Raw genomic sequence first — 25,558 nt, forward strand, 5'->3', positions numbered from 1 at the left:
CAGAAACTTTAGCATGCTGGGATTGAAACTGACGCATGCATTTCAGGGCTTTTCCTGTACAGCCAGCCACGGGCCTCAAGAAGCCACTCACTGGCCTCCTTCACTGTTGGCCCAGTGGGGTGTAACATCCCTACAAGCTGATGGGAAGTGTGTTTCCTTCCAGTTCCGGTCACGAAGGGGCCTGATAGCCTGGTACCTGGTGTTGTTTTTGTTTTTGTTTTTATTTAAAAAAAAATTTTTTTTAACTTTTATTTATTTTTGAGACAGAGAGAGACAGAGCATGAACGGGGGAGGGTCAGAGAGAGAGAGGGAGACACAGAATCTGAAACGGGCTCCAGGCTCTGAGCTGTCAGCACAGAGCCCGACGCAGGGCTTGAACTCACGAACTGCGAGATCATGACCTAGCCGAAGTCAGACGCTTAACCGACTGAGCCACCCAGGCTCCCCTGTTTTTGTTTTTTAAAGAATTAATTTTCTCCTCCAGTGGCTTAACTACTCCAATCACAGAAACCTAACTTAAAGTTGTTGTTTTAAAGCACTCACACTTATAGCCTGTTAGCTGAAAATCTATACACAGAATCTAGGCAGGGGAATGATTATTAACCTAGGGTGCACCTCTTAACTCTGTATACACAGAGAACTACAAACCCACATGTGGGAATTCAGTGTTGCCACATCTGAACCAGCCTGTCACTGTGCTGCAACACTCTTCAGAGATTTTTTTTTTTTATATGTACTCACACTTGACCAATGCAATTGGCCATTAGGAAAATAAACTCTTATTAGCAAGAAATATGAAAAGGCTATTTTGGAAGAGGCAACCTGAAGTGGATTCTGTGATTTGTGAAAGCTTTTCTAAAATGAATGTGACTCACCCACTTGAATAAACGCAATTAATGTTTTAAGGCTTATCCTTTGCAATGGCTGGACTTTCCTATTCTTTAGTTGGCGTGGGGTGGGGGGAAGGTGCATTCAGTTAGGCATCTCTCTGTGGTAGTACTTACAGAGATATATTATCATGTTGTCCTCCAGGGGGCGTTAAATCTTCAGCAAAGCTCCAGTTCCTCTGGAAGGCGTTCAAACCCAGTTAGCAAAAGCAGACAGTCTGGCTTCTTTCTCACTGGGATGCAGAAGTACTGGGGCCCATATTCTGAATTTCACATCTCAGACTTGTGGACTAGGTCTTGCATTTTTTTTTTTTTTTTTAGTAAGGCTAGGACGGGTGTGACAATCCCATTGCCCCGGGGTATGTGCCAGTATGGCCTTGCCACATTGTTCTGAATGCTCTACTACAGGTATCAGAGCGGCTGACCCTCATGACCCATGTCAGGAACCTCTTAAGAGACTACTGATATGGACAGGAACTGTGGTGCTTTCCAAGGGCAGAAATGTGATTCCTGGAGGCCCAAAGTTAACCTAATGTGGGTTGGAGAAGGCTCTGTGGGTCAAAATTGCAAAGGATCCAACCTTCCTACTTAAGCCCCACAAAAAGCCATTGTTGCTCATTACTGTGTTAATGAGAGCATCACTTGGGAATCTGCAAGCCTCTTGGTCTGGGGAACCAGCAACTTCAACAGTAAAGTGAACGTTAAGCAATGCAGTACATTGGTTAAGAGGCCCGTGGGTTCTAAAATTGACTGGATTTCAGAATCTGCTGTACTTCTTATAAGGCCTAGTTTTCTGAATTAATTACTTACACTCTTGTGTCTGTGATACCTCATTCACAAAAGACTATCTCATAGGGTAATTACAAGGACTAATTAATACAACCCAAAGAAAGTACTTGGTGCGTTGTAAGTGCTCCATAAATTCTATTAGTCATTCTTACTCCGGAGCCCAGAATTGAGATCCATGATAGGGCTCCAGCTTTGTCTTGCACTTCTCCCCGACACAGATTCCTTCATCCCAAATACCACCCTGCATTTTTACCGCTTTTCTCCCCCTGCTTCATCGACCTTCCTTGCCTGTATCACCATCTGATGAGATCCCACCCAAGTTCCAAGGGTTATCTGTAATGGCACCTTAAAACCAAAACGAAAACCAAAAACCAAACCCACAATTCCCTGCTCCAAGAACTGAATTAGCTTTCTCCTATCTCAGAACAGTTTCAGGGACACAATATCTTGATATACTGGTACATACATTTGTCAAAACTTATGGAACTGTACCCTTAACATGGCCAATTTTCTGGCATGTAAATCATACCTCTCCAAACCAACCCAGTAGGAACATAATGAGAATGTCTCAGCCTTTGGAAAGAGGAACACTTGGTTCAAAGTCAAGTTCTAATACTTTCTACCTGGCACTTCGTTGGCCTTCTTTCACCTCCGTTTCCTCTTATGTAAATGGGGCAGTTGTTACGTTCTCCTTTTGCAGTGAAGGTTTAGAGACTTAATGATAGTATAAAAATGCCTCGCACACTGTTGATGCTATATTACAGTTAGGACTTTCCTTTTCAGCATAGCTATTTCTATGTTTGTCACATACACCTGCCCACCAAAAGGTGATCTTCAGGACAGAATATGTGCTGTCCTTTTCTTGTCCATGTATCTGGCATAGAGTAAAAGCAGTGTGTTTAGCTAGATATAATATAATATAATATAATATATAATATAATTAATATAACAGCTAAACACACCAACTTTTAGATAGCGAACATCTAGCGGCATCCCAGCGGAAGCCTCTGCAGGATGCCGGACTGTGTATTATCACTCAGGTTTGCTAAGGCTCAGTATTTTAAAGTCTGACAGACACTTTCCTTGCTCGATCATTCAGCTATGGCTTCCCCATGTCCAGTAGGACTTAATAACACATCTTTCATTATGATAATTCTTTAGGCTCGTAAGGGTTGTCGATTTCTCTTGAAAGCAACGGAATGACTGTACTGTTTTCTGGACCAATAAGTCACTCTGTTTTCCATGGTTCAAAGTTAAGCTTTTATTTGGTTTTAAATTAAAAAAATAAATTTCATTATTAAATAGTGAGATGGATCTAACTTATGTCCAGATAGTAGCTTACTCAGGAATATACCACTGGGGGTACAATTAAGGGGTGGGACACCTAAACTAAAATTATCTGTTATGTTGTCATGTTTGTTAAAAGCTCGACAGTGGCATAATTCAAAAGAAAGGGAGATACAAAGTTTTAGATGTTTACAACGGATGGGAAAAGTAAACCACTTATTCTATTGCAACTGCAAACGAATTTCTTTCTTGGTGCCAGTCTGTTCGGACACTATACCACAGTGCTAATGTCATCGGGCTCATCTGCTTTCTTCTGCCTGCTGGGCAGGGATTTCAAGTATTCAAGGTGTCTCCGGGCATCCTCCTGATTTTGCCTCACGTAATACACCACATATGAGATCACCATGGTGAACCAGCCAAACATGGTGACCAGCATGGCATAATCGGTAGTCTTTTTGGGGAGGTTACAAAGGTCAGCATCATTGGCAGCATTGAGGAATGGTCTCCCGGCGTGCTCATCCAACACAGAAGTCTTACAGATCACATTGTGGGCTGTCTCGTGGTTGGATGCCATGCTCCTCAGAACTTGCTGGAGAGTACAGTCGCAGTGCCAGGGGTTGTTGGCGATTCTGGCCCTGGCCTTCAGGTTATTGAAGGCATTTTTGTGCACGCTTTGAATCCGGTTGTCAGACAAGTCCAGAGTCTGCAAAGTTTCCGCTACTCCTTTGAAAGCATGCTCATCGATAAACTCAATGCCGTTTTTGGACAAGTTGAGAACTCTTAGTTGATGGAGGTCCTTAAAAATCTCATTGGGGATAGATGTGATCTGATTGGAGTCCAGATACAATAAGACTGTTTCAGGAGGAAGATCTCTAGGTATTTCCTTGAGATTTGCATTGCTACAGGTGACATTTAAACCCCCAGAGGAAGAACAGAGACAGCCCTTGGGACACATACTGGCTGAATGAAAGCACAGTATCATAAGAACAAAACTTTGTAGGAGGAGACACATGGAGAGGGAACGGGTTAACCACAGGTCTACCAGATTCATGCTGGAATGTCAGCATAATCACAAGCCCATTCCTCATTCACTCCGACAAGCAAGCGTGGCAACGGTTCCAGCCTTGTCCACACTGCTGATTTCCTTCTTGCTTATTTCAAAAGGTTGCAGCTAACACATGTGTCTCTTCATTATTCCTGTCCTTGCTTGGGTACCTAAAGGAAAGGGAAGCAGAGACAATTAGCTTTTTTTTTGCAGAGAGAGCAATTAAAAGTGCTCTCAGGCGTCTGGCATTCTATGTGGGCAGGAGAGGTAATTTCCATTGATACCACTGGGAGATGTCTACATAATGGGAGTCTCCTGCTCAAATCCCAGGTGCTTGGGGAAAGGTCTGTCAATAAATGACATTTCCGAATCATGCTGCCTTGTTTTTAGTTGTGCAGAATTACAGCAAACAGCCTAGAATTCTGTCATCTCTACTAGTCCTCTCAACATCCTAAACCCCTTCTAAATTATATAGCAATAAAATTTAATTATGCCTTTCCTCCTTTCTACAGTTGCAGATGCATGAATGCAGTTTAGACCTCCTCTTGAGCAGCAATGAGAAATAACACTGATATTTCATGGTTAATGACCATAGATAGCAATAATTGTCATGGCTCCTGAATGGATGCTCAATTGGAATATTTTCTCTAAAGAAACATCTTGCTTGAATTAAGAAATGAATAAATGCATTCCAACCTTTACAACAAAATGTTGCTAGGGACTGATAGAACAGAATCCCCAAAAGGGTTGTCTCCCTGATTCTCTCTGTTTTCTAAACAACCTATCCCGTCCCCAATAGGTCTTCAAATATGACACACACCTCCAAGACTTTTTAAAATATAAGATAAGGACTAAAAAATATTAGCCTCTAAGACTTTCCCAATAGCTTACTTTTTTCTTTCCAATCATTATATGTATATATTATTGCTGAAATGTATATATATACATATACATGATAAATTATATATATATAATAAATTACATATATAATAAATACATTGTAAAACCTTGGATTGCAAGTGACTTGCTCTCCGAGTGTTCTGCAAGATGAACAAACATCTCTAATAAATTTTAACTTGATAAACGAGTGATGTCTTGCAATACCAGTGGTAAATGACACCGAATGTCACATGATCACAACGGAGGCAACGGTTCTTGAAATTCACTTTGATATACAGTGCTTTGGATTACATGTATGTTTCCAGAATGAATTATGCTTGAAAACCAAGGTTTTACTGTATATATATAATATTGTTGGAAGGGGCTTCTGAAATGTAATTAATATTTTAATATTAAGTAATATAAGTAAGGATACAAGCTTACTCAGGAACAGAAATGAGAATATTAAGTGAACCCTCCAAACTCTTTTCTCATATAGAGAGGACAGGCATCTTTGGGACCAGTTCACAGAGGAAGCAAGTGGATTTTGGAGAGATTATGTGATTCGCCCAAGGTTATAGCTCATAGGTGGCAGAGACAGGACTCATGCCAAAGGCTTTATTCTGACTTATTAATCTCCTAACACTCTCTACTACCCCTACAATGCTCTCCCAACATTATCTGCTCTATAAAGACAGTTGGGATCAAGGAAGCATTGCTTGTTGTGACTTCTGATGCTGTTATGTCGAAGCTCAACCCCAAATTCAGTACCCCATGGAGCTCGATGTCTGATTTCAGAGTGTCCTCTCTCAGGATGTGAGAAACAAGGGGAATATTCCTTCCTCTTACCACAGTGAGTAATAAATGACTTTCTGCATGAGCAACAAATGAGTCTCTGCAAACTTATCTTTTCTAAAGATCCCAGATGGATAAATACAGGGGGAAATGACTCCAAATGTTACCAAACTCACAGAAGAGAAGATTAATGTGAGCTGAAAACATAATGAATGGGGTTGTTAATCATGGAAAAAATGAGATTAGCACTAGCAGAATGGAGTGGATGTGCTTTTGGAATCCTGAGTCCCTTAAATGCCAGAGAATGCTAAAGAAGGCCCTCTAGGCTTACTGGGGCATCCATCAATAGCTCATTTCATTTGCAGTGAGTTTCCCTCCCTTCCATGTTTTCCTTGAAAACTGCATTGCACGACATTTGGGACTCTAGTGATTGTCTAGATGGGAGAGAGGAAAAAATAAGCAGGTGTGGAGGGGAGGGCATTCAGAGAGAAAGGAGGGTGGCAGAAGGATAAGATAAAGGATGTTAGGAGGAAGGCATGAGAAGGACACAGGAGATGGGGGACATGAACGTGATTAGAGAACATGAAAAAAGTCTATGCGATCAACCAACTCCCATCAACTGAGGCTGTGCAACCAGCCTAAATCCTGCTGAAAGGCGGGAAGGCTTCTCTGGCAGACCCTCCACATCTCTCCAGAGACTGATTAAGAGTCTACCTGAAGAAAAGTGTTCACCAAGTTAGACCGTAAGTTCCATGAGGGCAGGGGCTTGTTTCCGCCTCATGCGGAAACAACAGCAAACAATTAAAAAGTGCAAAGTGCAATTAAAAAGTACACTGGCGTGTATCCCAGCTTTAATCCTTATTAGCAATGTGTTCCTGGGCAAGTTATTTAACCTCTCTAAGCCTTATTTTCCTTATCTTTGAATAGAAATGATAAAAGAACACAGTTACAAAGTTGATTTGAGAATTATATGGGATAATCCACATAAAGCATTTAGCCCAATGTCTAATAGGTAGTAAGAGCTCCATACTTGTTAGCTACGGTTACTGCTATTATCCCAGATACGTTCCCAAATGCTAGCATAGTGCTTGACATGTAGTAAGGGCTATACAAACATCTATTGTATGAATGATCGAATAACATATTGAAGCATATAGCTTTACTTTTTCTTCCCTAAGATAATTATTTTTATTTTAATATAAATATTGGCTCTTCCAATGTCTATTGGTTTTACATGTCAACATGGTGGTCTTTGGAAAAATCATGAGCGCAGGCTCCTAGCTGATGAAAGGAAGAATGGAGCTTTTCCGGTAGGCTTCTTGAGACTTAATCTTGGTTTCTCCAGGATGATCGGCCCAATGGTCATGGTAACAGACAAGAAATGATGAGAACACATCTTGAGTTTTCAACAACAGAATGAAATACCTCTTGAGATGGAATCCAATGAAATGGTTTCACCTTGAAACCTTGAAATGGTCCACCTATACACTGAATAGAATGCCTATTAGGAATACAAATACAGAGTATCTCTTGCATTCAGAGATGCTGGGCTCAAACTATTTCATTTTCTTCCTGTCATGTTGGAGGAAAGGGAAACAAAAGCTCTGGGACTGGCTAGATTACTTGGCTGCTATGACTCAGCCTCTAGTGCTCCCATGCTCAGCCAGGACAAAGTGACAAGAGATGCAAGCAGTAGAGAATTGAGCCCTTGGATGTCTAGGAAGCAGACAGCAGGGGCCAGAGTTATTGAGTCAAGGTCATCTTCAGCAGGGAAGATGGAAGAACGGCCTCTCCACTCTAATATGCCGAATTACTATTTTCCAAAACCAGCTTGACATTGTCTTAAATTGCTGGAGAGGTCAAAAGAGGTTCTTGGAAAAGAAAGACATGGGAGGTGTGCCTCACAGTGAAAAACATAGGTATGCTTCTGACATCAGCTACCACCCAGCAGAGTATAAAGCTAAGGAGCAGCTCAAAAACTTAAAACTCCCTCCTGCTCTATTTCCAGTCAGGTCTACCCAAATATGCGAAGCAGCAAACACAATATCCTGCTAGAAAAAATAGAGTGTCTCCTTTCTAACTTCAGGAGGAGTATGTAGAACACCAGAGAAGGGCTCGGGTCACACTGGTGATGGCAAGAATAGAAGCAGCATCACTGCCTGTCCTCCTGATAAGGAACAAGATCCAATAAAGGGACAGAGCAAATCAAACAGTGCCTTCTCTACCTCTTGACTCCCCTCTGCATTTCTCAACTCATCATACTACCCTATCTTCATTCCCTTTAAATATGTCTGGGGCAGTCAGGAAGCTACTGTATTTTTGGAATGTGGTATTTAGGTATGAGCTGTGCTCCCAAAAGGGGCCATTTTATCCCTGGACCCATGCCTTGCCCACATTTCCCCATCACATGGGTCTCCAAGGTCCAACAATTAATGCCCGGATTGGGTAGTAACTATCAAATGTTGTTTCCAGAAGAAAAAAAAAAGTGTATTTAGCAAACTGCCTGAGAAGACAGATCTTTCAGTGGTTGATTAACAACTCTATCTTGCTTCCTGTTCCTTTCTTCTCATCATTAGGGGATAGATACCCAGGGACACTCAGGGCTTCAAACCCAAAGCTTTCATTAACTCTTCTAAGATCAGTGAGCACACCAATGCAAGAAGAAATACCAGACCGATTTCTCCCAATTTCTTTCCATGCAACACTGCTACCAATAAGGATTTGATTAAAGAGCACAATACAGCAACCCAGGAAGGCCCTTTGATTCAGGGTGGGGGGGTGGGTTGGGTGGGTGGGTTCATTAATTTTCAAATTAATGAAAAAAGAAAAAAACCTCATAAGTTTAAGTACTTAAAATTAAAACTTCCATAGGGCAAAAGTAAGACCATACACAAAATGAAAGGGCAGATGCTAAAACAAAGGGTTGATTTCTTTAATATACAAGACATTCTTACCAAGGGATAAGAAACTGATCCAACAGAAAAATAGGACAGAAAAACAATATATACGAATGACCAAAAAAACCCTATGAAAAGATCCTTGATCTCACTGACACAAGAATAAATTCAAGTGAAAGTACCTAACATCTTGGTTAAAATTAGGAAAACTAGGGTCAGTGTAAGTGTAAAAAACAAAGCACTCTCAAACCCTTGATGAAGGGATACTTGGGACACCCTTTTTGTACAAGCAATGTAGGAATATCTATTCAGATTTTAAAACATGAGAACAAGTTAGACTGACTTGTACTGATGTAAAGATCTCCAAAGATGACCTCAAAAAGCAGCTAGGAAAAAGGGGTTTATAGTCTCATCCTGTTTGTGTAAAGTTTTAAAAAGAGGACACGAATGTGCAGCTATAGGTATATAACATATGTTTGCAAATGCATAGTTCGTTTCTGAAAGGATCTGTATGGAAGGAAATGTATATGAAACTATTAATAGTGGTTAACTGAGGAGCAGAACTCAAGGGGCTGATGGGGAGAAAAGCAGTGGTCTTTTTATTTCATACCCTTCTAGTGGATTTAACTTTTTATGATACAAAGGTGTTTTTGTTTACATAAAATTAAAAAAAAATTAGTGCAAAAGGACCAGAACTTAACTGAAAAAAACAATCTGAACATAACGCCTCAGAAGACAACTTTCGAGCACCATGAAACAGTTGGACAATGGCGGCCAAGAGGGTTGGGTCAATAACAAGACGATAAAGTTTAAAAAGCTGAACGTGTTTCAACCTGAGAGACTGAATACGCAAAGGGACAATGCTGAGACCACATATCAAAACAGAACTTCAACTCACAACCTGCTTAAACCAGCCCAGGAAGCCAAACTGCAGCCTCTATAGCAATTGTCCCAACTCAGCCAGATCAGTAACTGCCAGCTTCCCTCATTTTCCCTCCTGCTTCCAATTTAGGGTTAACCAGGGAGAGCCAAATCTGCTCCCCTAAGCAACCACATAACGAGGTTCTGGGTCTAGTTAGCCTGCTTCCAGATTCCTCATGCCAAGAGCCACCAATCAGGGCACATCTGAAGCCTTTCATTTGTCCCACGATAAAGCTTTTACACTCCCTGCCTCCCCGTGAGTCTCTGCCGAATGCGAGGGATCGGGGCTGGCTCCCTTGCTATAGAAAGCTTGGGGAAAATGGCCTCTGCTTGTTCTCATTTGGGTAGTTTTCATTTACTTCCGCAAAGACTACAGTATGTGATATTTTCAATGTAATATTTCCAAAGTTAGCTTTATAACTTATTATAGAAATTATATAGGGATTTCTTCACATGCTCAAGTTTTCTATAAACTAAGTATTGGTTGCATAAAACATCAATGTGTAGAATTCCTGACCAAAAAATGAGGAACAGTTGGGATCTGAATAATTCAGGTGAATGAACTATATAGATAATTTTGAGATGACGTTCACAGATATGACACCTTATTTCGCATCTTTAGCATTGAGCTCTGCCATGAACTTTCGTTTTGCATTTCCACTGGCAACCACCTCTCACCAAAAGATTCCACCTGGGCTTCACAATGGGCATCCTTAAAAGTAAAATCACTTTCACCCTTTATCCTCACCCAACTACCTTCTACCATAAACCACCTATTCTTCCCTCCTGATTTCTTGGGAACCGTTTCCATTTTCATTCTCCCTGCCCGCTCTCTTATGCTTTGTGTCCCCTTTTTCTCTCTCCTGTTCAAAACACTATCCTCTTGCACCAAAAGGAAGCCAAAGCCTCCTTCCCGGCCTGCCTGTGTGCAGCTTCTGTTCTCCTTCCAATGTCAGGTGCAAGTAACACTTTGACCATGAATTTCCACTGGCCAAAAAGCTTTCACGAGCCCCTGTTGTTCATGGCAACCCTCCTTTTCCAATCCTATGTCCCACCACACTTACTCACACAGACACAGAAACCTGAGCTCAGGAAACAGAGATCCACAGTTAGAAAGCTGATGATGAAGAGCACTTCCTTCCATAAGCGTGAGATTTATCAGAGGTCATCCCAACCCTCTACAGCTTGGATTCGCTTTCCTGGTTTCAAATCTGACGATGAAGATCTGGCCCAGGAATCATTCGGCTGGTTTATAACAAGCAACTATCATCATTTAGTTAAGGATATGAACTAATAAGGCCAACAAATACAGGAGGAACTGAGGATCATTATATTTAGAAGGAGTTTAATCTGCTTGCAGGCCCAATATGTCATAACAGGTTAAGTCAGGAAGTGCCTGAAATCTCAGAATTCTTGCTTTTACAATTGAGGATATCGGTTTATTTTTGCTACCAGACCATGAGCTTTCAGAGGGTAGGGGTCAATGTCTTACTCATTTTTATATTCTTGCATCGCCCATAGTAAGAGTTTAATAAATATTTATTGAAATGAATTAGGATCCATCCTCATTTCATCATAAAACAGCTACTGTTCACTTGGCATTTATTACATGCCAGGTATTTATTAAGTGATGAACTCATCTAACATGAGTAATGGATGGTGAAACTGAAGTTCTGATTAGGTTCCTAGTTAAATGGATATAGAATTCCAAAGTGAGGGCTCAAGGTGCCATGTGAAGGTTGGGTGACATGTTCTGTGAGTCTAACATCTCCTTGTCCACTTTGAGGGAAAAAGGTGTCAAGAGGCATCTATCTTATCACCTCCCCAAAGAGAGGAGAGAGTTATTAATAGGATTCCTGGAGCTGGGGTGGAGGTGCAGAATGTCCTAGCACAAGGTTGGCCATTGATTGGTGGTAGAGTTGGGTAACGTTTTGATGTTGGGGTGAGCCTGCACTCCCAGAGCTGTCAGACAAGGGATAGAAAACTACTCCCTATCGGTCAGATATGGCCACCTGAGGGAAGGAACTCCCCAGTGAAAAGTATCTTGGGTCCTTTCTCATGGTCCCATAGGATTCCCTGGTAGGGCCGAGGCATCTGAGCAACAAGAAACTGAAGGGCAGATGTTTGGATTTGGGGAATGTAGCCATCTGGAATATATCCACCACAGGGACCAGGGGAGTCATATTTCGGGGCATCATACAGGTGGGTAGGGGGCACAAAAGAGCTCCAGAAACAAGCACCAAGCCCATCTCATTCTACCTTCCAATGAGCCTCTGAGGAGAGCAGCTGAAGCCCAGTTATGCTGATGGCTGGGGTGGGGTGAAAGGGCAGAGAGAAGAAACCGAGCTACCCACCATACCTTCTTTCCCTTTCCTTTATGCCTGAAACAAAGAAGAGAGGGGAATAGTTGAATATTAGATGAAATTCAGTGTATTGGCTAATCTCTTGAATTAGACGCTTACATAATCATATTCAACTTTTACTTTGGCTTAAGTCAATTGACTTTGTGACTTAAGGTAATGGTAGGACAATCCATTACCTGAGATTGGCACAGAATCACGGGGCTGACTGATGTGTTTCGTTCAGGGACTAGAGGAAGATGGTCACTTGCACAGAATAGAGATTAAAGGAGTGGCGAAAACAGAAAGCAAGTTGCCTTCTATTCTGGATACACATATGTCGCCTTGCAAAATCCTCAGGACAACCCTGAGCACTGGGGGAAGCGTTGCTGAAAAAGAAGACTAGCGAGATAGCAAGAGGGAGGGAGAAAAGGTGACACATGCTTCTGAAGGGGTTCAGAACAAGTCTCCCCAGAGAGCACCGCTCTGGCATGATGACTACTTTGAACTGAAGACATCAAGTCCCAAAAGACTCAGGAAGAGCTTGGCACCTCCCCCTTAACTGCCTGGAAAAATTCAGACAGAGGGCCCAGTTCGGGAAGACCAGGATGGGCTAGAGGATGGCTGGAGGTTTGCAGAGCCTGTTGGTTCAGATTCCTTTCTGCGTCCCATTGTCTCTGCATGGCACCACAGACATTTGTTTACTAACCATTTGGTCTTCCCATCGTTCTGTGAGTTGGCTTCCTCCCCTTTGAAGCCTCAGATCCCTACCCCCTTCCCGTTAACTCAGAATGGCAAGCACACCTCAACTGCCTGTCAGGAAGCCTCTCATTGTCTTTGTGGGGCTCCTGCTCCATAATTAAAGTTTTTTTCTGTTAACCTGTTTTATGTCAATTTAATTAACAGACCAGCCAAACAAACCTAGGGATGTGGAGGAAAAAATTTCCTCCCTTACACCTCTAAACTGAAAGTTCTAACATGACACATTTGCCTTACGTTTGTGAACTACATTACATTAGATGCCTGCGGGGCAAGTCCATGGATATGCTCTTATTTAATTATCTCTAAGCAGCCTTTTTAGGGAAACATGATAAACATCATTGGTCCTACTTTAGCACAGTAGAGGAATGCACCGAATGGAAATGGCTTAAAGTCACACGCTGGTTAGCAGAAGGACAAAATTTGGATCGTAGGTGTCCCACAGGGTAGATCCCATTCAACACTCAGTGATTTATAGAATCCTTCTACTGGCCACATTTAGATATAGAGGGTCTGCAAACACAAGTACTCAGTTTCAAATGCCAAATCAGTCCTCTGTTGACTACTTTCCACAGACTTTGGGAAGGTCAATAACGAGAAGAGAAACTCCTTTTCCCGCAAAAAATCTTCTAAGAGCTACTCATACAAAACTTTTATCAAAACGACATGATGTCCATCTGTCCCAGATCTCAGTCATTTTAGGCACTGCTTTTCTTCTTTTGAAACCTATTTCACAAAATAATTCTTTAAACAAACCCTGAACTTACTGGGGGACAAACGACTCTTATGAATACATTGCCTCCTTTCTACATGATCTAATGCGCATAGATCTCCGGAGTAGATGTAAAAATTCTTCCCACCCATAAACCTGCTTGAAAAACAAAGAAATACATAAACAAAATCCACTTTTTTTTTTTTGACATAGTATCTATCTCTCTCTGGGACTAAACACAGAATAAAGATAAGACTATGTCTTTGCTTACATCTGTATTTATTATTCAACATGCTGCAAGTTTATAGGGAGATTGAGTGGGAACCCATCTATCTCAGTTTCTTTCTGCTTCTCTATTATTATTTCTCAGCAAGTGCCTACGACATTTAACAGTGAGAGCTTTGCAAGCTCTTAACACATAATCTACATAAATGTAGGCTCCCTAAAACTCAAGAGGGTCCTGAGGCAACCTGAAAGCTGCTTTTAGAGCACACTAGCTTATGTTGAATTCAGTCGAATTTCTGAGTAGGCTGAGTGACTGTTATCATTTTTTTTTTAAACACTTGTTTTGTTTAACCTTATTCATTGATTTGGTGGGGAAAGTACAGGATTGAGATCCAAACCAAGGTCTAGAAACTGGATTCAAACCCTAGCTTCTGAGGAATGAATTCCAGGAATTTAGCAAATCACACACACTTCTAAGCTTTATTTATCATAGACCTATAATGAATAATATTCACCTCCCTGGTCTCATAGTTATGAGGATAAACTGAAATAAATATATGTGAAATGCGCTTCAGAAGCCATCAATGGCCACTTAAAGATTATGCTGTATTGTGGGTTTCAGTATTTGGCTGTTTCGCTCGAATATCAGATCATTCTTTTTTCAGAGCCTTATGTGTCTTTTTCTTAAGCACAACCAACTAGGATGCGATTCTCACATAACCTATGATAGTCTTCATTTCAAACCATATTTAACCTGAATCTAATCATGAGGAAAGGATTTGACCGATCTGAAACTTGAGGCACTTTGCAATGTGACTGATCAGGACTCTTCAAAGGGTGACTGAAGGGAAACAAAACAAAACAAAACAAACACACAAAAAACCCAAAGCAGTCTGCAGAACTCTTCCCGATTAAAGAAAAAAGATGTGATAACCAACAGCAATGCAAAAGACTGACTTCTGGCCATAAAAAAAAAAAAATATGCTAGCAAAGTGCATTATTGGAACAATGAGGGAAAACTCTGATTACAACCTATATTAGTTATTATTGAATCAAATATAAATTTCTTGGGCTTTTCATGATTTGAGGAGGAAGGAGAGAATCCTTGTTCCTAAGAGGTACATACTGAAGTGTTTTGGGGTAAAGTGTCATGACAACTGCAAAGGGTATGCAAAATACCCAGGAAAAACAAAACTATATTTTTATGTGGAAAGAGAGAGACAAAGGGGAAAAAGATTAAGAACTAGTAAATGGGGGGCGCCTGGGTGGCGCAGTCGGTTAAGCGTCCGACTTCAGCCAGGTCACGATCTCGCGGTCCGTGAGTTCGAGCCCCGCGTCGGGCTCTGGGCTGATGGCTCAGAGCCTGGAGCCTGTTTCCGATTCTGTGTCTCCCTCTCTCTCTGCCCCTCCCCCGTTCATGCTCTGTCTCTCTCTGTCCCAAAAATAAATAAAAGTTGAAAAAAAAAAAAAATAAAAAAATAAAAAAAAAAAAAATAAAAAAAAAAAAGAACTAGTAAATGGAAAGTGATCACCTAAAAGTATTCATTGTACGAATTTTCCATCTTGTCTGAAAGTTTCACGTTTCTCAAAGGAACATGTGGAGGGGAGGTTCTAGGCTTAAAAAATAAACAACAGCAACGGAAAGAACTTCAAGAGAAAAAGAAATCCCTTCCTGATGAAGGAAGAGAGTTTTAGGAATACTCATTTGAATGTGGCCTATCTCCTCATAGTGACACTGAATAGAAACCGAAGGTGAAATGAGAAGGACTTCTTTAAACTGTATCTTGTGGAGGCACCTGAGTGGCTCAGCTGGTTAAGCACCTGACTCTTGGTTTCAACTCAGGTCACGATCTTGCAGTTCATGGGTTCGAGCCCCATGCTAGGTTCCACACCGACAGTGCAGAGCCTACTTGGGATTTTCTTTCTCTCCTTCTCTCTCTGCCCCTCTCCTGCTCATCCCCCCCCCCCTTTTTCTCCCCCCACCTCTCTCAAAATAAACAAATAAACTTAAGAAAAGAAAATTGTATTTCTTTTATGCCAGGACTACCAAAGTCCCAGCACACGGACAGACGTCACATGTGCAGCGTGGACCTGGTTTTAATTGGGCAGCATGGAGATCATGGCTTAGCCATTTACTAATTATGTATCCTCTCTTCCCCACAGTTAAACATGGGGGTATTAATAAGTTCTATCCAAGGGATTTCATGAGGATTCACTGAGGCGATACATATAAAACACTTAGAAAAGCTTCTGTTACATGAGAAACTGTCCATGAGAGTTTACTATTACTCACTCTACCACTACGATTATTGTTACTATCATTACCATCATCATCTTACACTTTGTCTTCTCTCTGCTAGGACAATGGAGGACCAGAGTGATGTACCCTTAATGCAATAAAGGGAGTAACTCCGATAGTGGCTGACATTTCTTGGACACGTACTATGTGCAAAAACTTTACTTTGAGACAAAGAGGAATTTTGCCCCAGGATGGATCATGCCCAGAGTCTCCTCATATCCGCTTTGGATAATCTGGATGATAAGATCTGGGACTTTTGAGCTGATGATCCTCAGATGAAATTTTGGATTTTTTGAATTGATGCCATAATGGGCTGAGACCTCGGCAATGTTGGGATAAGATGGATATGTTTTGCATGGGGGATGAATGTGAATCTTTGGGACCAGAAGGTAGATTGTAGGAGGCTGAAAAATGCCCCTCCCCCGCCCCCACCCAATACCTAGGTCCTAACCCCTGGAACCCATGCATGTTACCTTTTATGGAAAAAGAGACTTTGCAGATATGATTAAGTTAGGGATCTTGAGATGGAGGGATCATCCTGGATTATCTGGGTGAACCCTAAATGTAATTATAAATGTCCTTATAAGAAGGAGGCAAAGGTGTAATTGACGTGGGAAACAAGAAGGCACTAGGACTCCCGACGTAGAAATTGCGGTGATGTGGCTACGGGCAACATGGCAGCCCCCAGAAGCCGGAAGCAGCAAGAAACAGATGCTCCCTTAGAGCCTCTGGAGGACGTGGGCCCAGCTGACAAACTGATTCTGGTCCAGCAAAACTGACTTCAAACTTCTGGCTTCCACAACTATAGAACAGATGTGTGTTGTTTTAAGCCACAAAGTTTGTGGTAATTAGTGATAGCAGCCCTAGGAAACTAGCACCACAGTAAGTGAAGAATAGAACCCACAGTCCATTCTATCTGACTCTCCATCACACTGGATAAAGGACTTTTGCTACAACTAAATACCTGGCTTAGCTCTGAGTTTCCTGCCAAAGGAAGAAGACAAAAATGTCAAATTACAAAATGATTGCTATCTAATGTAGTGAAAAATGACTGGCAAGCAGAGAGAAACTTTCAAATTTCATGATTAAAAATTTTTTTAGTATTTATTTATTTTTGAGAGTGTGTGTGTGTGTGTGTGAGCAGGAGAGGAGCAGAGAGAGAGGGAGACACAGAATCCAAAGCAGGTTCCAGGCCCTGAGCTGTCAGCACAGAGCCTGATGTGGGGCTCGAACTCACAAGCCATCAGATCATGACCTGAGCCAAAGACAGACACTTAACCAACTGAGCCACCCAGGCGCCCCTCAAATTTCATAGTTTTAAAAAGATTCTGTGAAAGGACGACCACACGACATAACGGGCAAGATCTTTACAACTGCACTAATGACGTACGCAAACTCTGCTCTGGCTGTAGGTGGAATGTGAAGTCATTGCTCTGTGAAAGGCTTCCTAAACCACAGAAAGCTAAATTCTCATGTCGGATATTTACTAGAGATGCGGGATTAAAACAGGGATGGGATAGAAAATATGACAGAACAGGAAGGTTAGCATGCCCCTTATAGTGCAGGGGTCCACAGACTTAATCAGACAAACCAAGTCACCTCCGACAGTGAAAAGCAGTGCTGGGAACAATTGTACTGGGACAACAGGGTCAAGCAACAACTGTCCCAGAAAAATGAGACACGTGGTCATCTTGCTAATAGGCAACATCCTTCAAAGTGAGGAGACAGCCTAGCCAGATCTATACTATGCCTTTTCAAAGGCACTTTGAGACAAAAAACAGACTTTTGTTCAAAACTCACATTCTTCATGGGGCACCTGCGTGGCTCAGTCAGGTAAGCATCCAACTCTAGATTTTGGCTCACGTCATGATCTCACAGTTTGTGAGTTCGAGCCCTGCGTCAGTCTCTGTGTTGATGGAGCGGATCCTGCTTAGGATTCTCTCTCTCTCCTCTCTCTCTGCCCTTCCCCTGCTTGTGCATACTCTCTCTCTTTCAAAAATAAATAAACACTGGGGCGCCTGGGTGGCGCAGTCGGTTGAGCGTCTGACTTCAGCCAGGTCACGATCTCGCGGTCCGTGAGTTCGAGCCCCGCGTCGGGCTCTGGGCTGATGGCTCAGAGCCTGGAGCCTGTTTCCGATTCTGTGTCTCCCTCTCTCTCTGCCCCTCCCCCGTTCATGCTCTGTCTCTCTCTGTCCCAAAAATAAATAAACGTTGAAAAAAAAAAAATTAAAAAAAAAATAAATAAATAAACACTAAAAACAACCTCACAGTCTTCCTCAACATCCATACAAATTATCTTCTGTGAACTAGTAACTTATTGAATTTACAAATAATATTATACACCAGATATGTTTTCTAAATGAAATAGACTACCTAGAATTCAAACATCTAACAAATTAAGTATCTTATCCTTCCACGCAATTTTATAATTGCCATGTTAGCATAGGTGACAATTTTGTTTTTTTTAAGATTTTAAATTGTCATGTTCTTCATCATTTTAATACCAGCACAATGCCCCAGTTATACATTAGATCCCCTCAAACGTTATTCTTTTGCTAGATATTTTGATTTTCTCCCATTTTTGCTAGTAATTTATCATAAATAATATGCAATTGAAATACATGTTTCAGGGTGATACATTTTCCTCTTGGATCATTGCCTTATGATAAATTCCTAGAGGTGAAATTTACTCAAGTCCAACTCTGCATCTGAATTCTGTTCACTGTTTCCATCACTGAAAGGGCCAATTGCATAAAATTATGGGCAAGTCTTTAAATGACAAAGCGTTGGTTACATCTGTCCACTTTGTATTGAGTATGTGTCCATAGCGTCAAAACCAAAATATGTAATGTTGTTCCACAGGGCAGGTAACAGCTTCCAGAGTCTGAGTCACCCTCTCCCGGTTTTAGTCATTGTGGACCTTAGTCAGAGTGGCATTGGATAGGACCACTGGCTCAGTCCATTTGCCCTCTGGTCAGAACAGAGCTGACCAAACAAATAGAATACTGTATTTGGTCCAAAATTTGTATTTAAAGAAATGTTTATTTACAGCTCATTAACACTTCCTTGGCAATGGTCCACTATTTTTCCTAAGAGAGGTCACCGGGGAAAATGATGTTCTGCATTGTTTTTGCTTTTTGTTTTCCATTAAACATGTAACCGCGCAAAGATATAGGTATAAGATTGTTTTTTCACTGAGACACTGTTTGCTACAGCAGAATTTTTTTTAAAAAAAGAAGGAATTAGAGGTGCCTTTGTGGCTCAGTTGGTTAAGCATCTGACTTCGGCTCAGGTCATGATCTCATGGTTCGTGGGTTTGAGCCCCGCATCGGGCTCTGTGCTGACAGCTCAGAGCCTGGAGCCTGCTTCAGATTCTATGTCTCCCTCTCTCTCTGCCGTTCCCCCACTCAGCTCTGTCTCTCTATCAAAAATAAATAAAGATTAAAAAAAAATTTTTTAAATAAAAAAGGAATTAAAAATACAACTATAAATACCTTAAAAGTCCGTCACAAAAATTGATTAAATATGGTTCATAAATACAAAAGAAAGAAGCAATCTATAAATCCTGATTTTAAAAAAAGATGTCAAACATATATTCAGTGAAAAAGGTACATGTACGATTCCACCTGTGTAAAACAAAATAGAAAGATCTACACACACACACACACACACGTAATTAAAAAGCTACAGGAGAACAATAAAAAATGATAGTCTTACCCTCTAGGGGAACGTTCTGGAGCTAGAAAAATGGCGAAGAATCTTCACTTTTTATCTTATACCCTTTCCTAGTCTTGCAATTTTTTTTGCCATGAGCATGATCATACCGATAAGAAGGTAATAAAGGGGTTGGCCAGGAGGCATTGACAGATCATCTCTTTTCTGTCAGGAGCTATAGGGATTACAAAAATGTGAAACATAGTGTCTCTTCTGAGCGGCTGAGTCACCACGGGCAGTCATTTAAACTTTCTGAATCCCAGGAGAGTGTACAGGAAACATTATAGGCTTGATGTTAGATAAAACCAGGTTTAACTCCCAGTTATGGCACCAGCTTCTCAGTTTCTTCCACTATAAATAAAAAAAACAACATCGCCTATTTCATGGGTTTCTGATAATGCCTGGTCCTGACAGTGTCTGTCTCAAAGCAGAGGCTTGACAAATACTATTGACCTTCAAAGGGACGAGAAAGAATCCAGTTCAGATTTCCCAAGGGTTCTGCGGAATACTAGGTATCTGAGATTTCTACCATATGAATATTCTGGAGTCACATAAGTCGGAGAAATACCCTCTTTGAGCTCCACCATGGGCGCCAGCCTGTTAAAGGTTCTGAGAACTTACATAGCAAAGTAACCGATTACCTCATAATTTCCCCAATACTTGGTCCCCCTGCCAAAGGCCTCCCCATACCCCATTATTTTTATAGCATAAACACCCACAGAATGCATTGGCTAAATTCAAATTAATTAAAGGACATTTCATTCTCCCTCCGTTATAATCACTAGTCATATATGGTCACAAGTTTTGCAAAGGCGAATTCTATTTGTACTTGATCCCTCTCAGGCTGTATAATATAGGGAAAGAGCCACTGCCAACTGATGCCTATTACAGGGGGAGATGAAAAAACTATCCATAGCTATCTAGGGTGGTTTTATTTAATAAAGAAATGCCCCTTGATTAAAACTAGTCATGCCTATAAGTAAATGAAAAATGGGTTATTATTATCTTTGAATTTTATTCTCTCCTATATCTTTTTCCTCAGGCACCACTTTCATTTTCGACGAGATCATTTAATAACATGACCCCCAAAGACCTTGAAAACCTTACAGAGTGGGGGTTTCGAAGGACTTTGGAGTTAGAACTGCCTAAGTTTGCCTAAGTTTGTCATTCAACCACTTACTAGTTACTAATCAGTGCTAGTAAGTTACTAGTCGTCAGTTTGTTTTTCGGGCATGCTACGTAATACTGGGCCTCAATTTTTTCCGTCTATACAGTGAGCATAATACTTCATTTCACGTGCTGTCGTAGCTTATTTTCAAACAGTTTCCATCACTCCCCACCCTGTAACATCCCTGTCCTTTTTCAAGGTAACCTGGAGTTCCTTCCATGAAGACATGGGGTCCATTTCTCCCTCCCTTGAATCTAGGCTGGCTTTGGAAGTCCTTTTGACTACAGACGAGGCAGAAGTGACATTATGCCAGTTTCAAGCCTACACCTCTCCAAGAGGCCATCCATGCTCTTGCTTTTGCTGTGGGAACCCTCCCCACCGCAAGCCACCATAATCCTTGCCTAGCCTGCCGGATGATAAGCAGTCATACGAAGGAGGGGCCGCCTGGCCCACCTGGGTCACTCTAGCCTAGAGCTGGCCACACTTCCAACATGCGAGAAAGGCCAACCCAGATCGTCAGATACAACTCTCCAACCTGTAGCTGACCACAGATTCGTAAGTGAGCCCAGTCCAGACCAGAAAAACTATCCAGCTACCCATGAATTTGCGAATGACAAAAATGACCCTGGGTGTGGGGTGTGCTTGTGATGTAGCAAAATCCACCTGATACACGTGACTATTTTAACAATTTAAAAAGTTAATATGTTTCTCTTTCTTACGACACCTGTTTGACATTTGTTTCATGCATATATACTACCAATAGAAGAACATGCTTCTTCATACAAGAATCACAGAGACCTCATTCAAGAATGTTATAACTGTTCAGTGCTAAAGGACACCAGCAGTTACATTATCAATGGAAACCAAACTATATATTTGCTGACTATGACTGTCAATAATATTCAAAATTGTTACGGTAACCTCCAAGTAGCCCAGAAAAACTGATACATAGATGGAAGACATCCATCCAGTTCCTAGGTCAAATCTGAATGAGACACTTTAATATTGTTTGCTTGCATATTCCTCGTGCCAAGAGCAGTGCCAGCATGGAGTCAGGGCTCTACCAGTGCAGCCCAGGGGTTAGGAGCAAGGGCTCCGTCTGAGTCCCAGTTCCTTCCATAACTTTGCCTTGCCTCAGTTTCCTCACCTGTAAGTGAGGATTACAGAAGCATTTACTGCTTCTTTCGTATAAGGATTAAGTGATATCATTTAGACAACGTACCTACATGGCACATAGTACACAAGAAATGTTAGTCATTTCTCTTTGCGAGTGATTTTTGTTTGAAACATCCTCCTGGAAACAGAGCCCGTGTGGTAGTTCTGGGCATATGTGAGTAGCCACCCTTGGGCTTGCTGGATCTCGCAGGCTCTCAGAAGCTATCCTGCAAACACAGAGGCAAACATCAAAGAGACAACTAAAAGAGAGCGAAGTTTCTAGAGAGTCAGTGAAGAATTGAAATGTCATGTCTTAGCAATCGCGATGAAACAGAACTGAAATAGGTAACATTTTATTAATTCAGGAGCTATAGCGAGCATGTAGACACTCTGAGGCTCTTCCCTGTTGTTTTGTCTGCAAAAGGTTTCCACCAAATGGAACCCACTCTCCATTACACAGTCCTGAAGGGTAGAACCCTGAGGGTCCACTTCCTCCAATTTCATTTTGGCCATTTATCCATTAACAGGCCTGCCCAGACCTGGGACCTCATAGACATTTTCACCGAATGACCTAGGCGGATGACCTGAGGCTAACACCTGAACTCTGATTTCAATGAAAGGTGAACAGAGAATTTATTTGCACTCAGATTACCCTTCCTTCTAGAACCTCACAGTTTCTCCTTTCCAGAACTGCTGTTTTATCAAAGCACATAGAATTGCTACCCCTCCAATCTGTTAGCAGAAACTAAGTGGTAGATAAATCATTCCAATCTTCACGTAAATTTGCCCTTGATTTCAGATTTAGGTTCTTCATTCTGCTAAGCTCTCTAATGTACACTTTCAAATTTCATCTCCTCAGTGACCACCTGGGGATCATGTAAGATAGAAATTTCTTCATTTATTTTACCCTGTGAAGTGTATTTTTCAAACAACAACAACAACAACAACAACCCTTAAGTCCTCCCTAAAGAAGAAGACAGAACAGAGAAACAAACCAGTATTTGTAGAACAATAAAGTAGTACAAAGAACTTGCCTGGATACGATGGATGGCAGTTTAATTTTAACAAGAGGATCATGGGACAGGTTGCCTACTATTTACCTAATTATGCAAATGCATGAAAGAGGCAGCCCTTTTTAGATCAATGGGTTGTATCTAGTCTAGAAATGGTCTTACTGTTTCCTGTTCTCCACCTGAGCCCTTTATCTTTTCAGTTAAACGTAAGCTTCTATCAAATGTAAAAAATCTTCTTTTCATAGTAAAAAAACAAAACAAAACTCCACAATAAAAAAGAAAAGAAAAAAAAAAAAAAGAAAATCAGAACAGAGATCTATGGTTTTTCTTTTCCATGCTGTGTAGTTCACTGAAGTTCCATAGAGAAATGCGTAGCCCTGAGTTGGCTTGATTGTCCTTTGGGAGTCACCCGGAAAAATCAACAGCTACCCAGAGACTTAGCTCCTGTCAACAACAAAGCAAATCAGACTTTCCAAAGTCATTTAATTGTCTGCAGGATGTAGTAAGGCTTCCCCTATCTCCTTGCTCAGACATAATATGCCAGTTTAAATAAAATTGAATTGGTATTCTCCATCCTAGCATTTACTCTTATCTCAGTGAACCAATCAGCCAGGTTATGATAAGTAAAAAAGGTAAGGTCAGTCCAGGTGAAGCTAAGAAAAAGTCAACCAGAAGAGAGACAGCCATTTTCACAGAAAAAAAGATCATCTGAAATCCTATCTTGTCTCCTCTAAATGCTTGCACAATTAAAAAAAAAAAAAAAGGTCATCCCAATATTAACATGCAATCACAAATCATTGCCTATAGGATGGTTTCAGGAATCATGACCGAATAGCTACTGCTTATACATGTTTGGCTCAAAAAATGTTTGGTTAGGTGAGAAGGTATTGTTTATACCCAACCTGTTGCTTTTTGCCTTGCACGGAGCCTCAGGATATGATAACAGGAAGGGTGGTGAGGCTGGTCTGGTGTCCCTGATCCCCTGATGCAGTAAACTTGGTCTAAGCATGAGCACACAGCCCATTCACCCCCGACCCCTGGCACTCTTTTCCTTTTCTCTCTTTCCACTTCAGCAATTCTTAAAGTCACAGAGGGAAGAGCTAGACAGAGCAGAGCCAAACTCCCATGTGTGGTGGGCCTCTGGACCACCTGAATGTCTCGGCTGTAGGCATCCCCAGAGCCACGTTAGGGACAAAGACACAGGAGGTGCTCAGGACGTGTTTGCTCAGTGAAGGGCCGGATGACTGACAACACACGGAAGCTTCTCAGAAGAAACCTAACCCTGACAGGGTAGGGGCTGGGGTCCCGGGGATGAGCCACCCTCCCCTCACCAGTGCAGACTTTTCCACCTCTCGTCACTGTGGCAGTCCACGTGGAAATGGAAGAGGAGGGAAGGAGCCCCTAATTATGAGCTGCTTCTTATGCAACTGGGTTCAGAATAAAAGCAGAGCTGCTGACACTGGGGACATGGGGGAGGCAGCATCCAATTCATGAAATCTGACACCTAGCCAGATAAAGGAGGACGACACTTCTGCTCCCCACAAGTCACCCAGAGATGCCCATGGTCACAGGAGGTCAGGCTCTGGGAGGGCTCGCCATTGTTTACCACGTAGGGATGGATCCTGGTCACTGGGCCCGTGACGCTGGCCTGGCCCATGATTTTCAGAAACACATAGTCAAAACACGAAGGTAAAATATTTCTGCGGTGTGAATGGCAGAAAGAGACTGACTGTACTGACTGTACTAATGTACAGCATTTCCCTCTTTGCCTCTACTTTGCCTCAGCTCCAGAAGGGAAGCTCCCTAAGGGAGATGGGGCATCGGAAGAGTCTACACATCCTGCTTGTGTGCAGCTGCTGAGAACTCTGAGGAGTCCAGGAAAACGTGGTAGAGCTGTGGCCACCAAGTTCTGTGCAGCTGCAGAAACAGATGGCACTCCTCCAAGGATGGAGAAGCGGAGGCCTTGGTCACATGACACGCGGATTCTTCTAGTATCCAGGTATTAGATCCTTGTCATCTTGGGGATCCAGGTAGATCTGATCGAGCCAGCTAACAATTATACAGGCATATCTTGTTTTATTGCACTTCACTCTGTTGTACTTCACAGATATTGCTGGGTTTTGTTTTGTTTTGTTTTTTTATACAAATTGAAGGTTTGTGGCTGTCCTGAATCAAGAAAATCCATTGGTGCCATTTTTCCAACAGCATTTGCTCACCTCGTGCCTCTGTGTCACATTTTGGTCATTCTCACCATATTTCAAACTTTTTCATCATTCTCACATTCGTTGTGGTGAACGGTGACACGTGATTACAACTCACTGAAAGTTCAGATAATGGTTAGCATTTTTTAGCGATAAAGTATTAAAAAAATTTTTTTTAACATTTATTTATTTTTGAGACAGAGACAGAGCTTGAATGGGACAGGGGCAGGGACAGAGGCAGACACAGAATCCAAAGCAGGCTCCAGGCTCCAAGCTGTCAGCACAGAGCCCGATGTGGGGCTCAAACCCATGATCTGTGAGATCATGACCTGAGCTGAAGTCAGAGGCTTAACCTACTGAGTCACCCAGGCATCCTAGCCATGAAGTACTTTTTAATTAAGGCATGCACATTGTTTTTTAGACAAAATGCTATTGCACACTTAATAGACTACAACGTAGTGTAAACATAACTT

At 41.7% G+C, this 25,558-nt stretch overlaps 1 protein-coding gene across 5 annotated transcripts in view; it reads right to left on the reverse strand.

Moving 5' to 3' along the window:
- Positions 1–2,922: 2,922 nt before the first annotated feature.
- LRRC3B (leucine rich repeat containing 3B) overlaps positions 2,923–25,558 on the reverse strand; it is a 92,733-nt gene continuing 70,097 nt past the window's right edge. For all 5 annotated transcript variants that reach the window (XM_086674181.1, XM_086674178.1, XM_086674179.1 and 2 more), the window contains one exon: positions 2,923–4,178. In XM_086674181.1, coding sequence (XP_086530307.1) covers positions 3,235–4,014 — 780 coding nt within the window. In that variant the 5' untranslated portion in view covers positions 4,015–4,178 and the 3' untranslated portion in view covers positions 2,923–3,234. The remainder of the gene's footprint in view (positions 4,179–25,558) is intronic.

The sequence above is a fragment of the Puma concolor genome, chromosome C2 (genome assembly GCF_028749965.1).
Source record: "Puma concolor isolate L17-30 chromosome C2, mPumCon1.1.hap2, whole genome shotgun sequence".
Classification (NCBI taxonomy): Eukaryota; Metazoa; Chordata; class Mammalia; order Carnivora; family Felidae; genus Puma; species Puma concolor.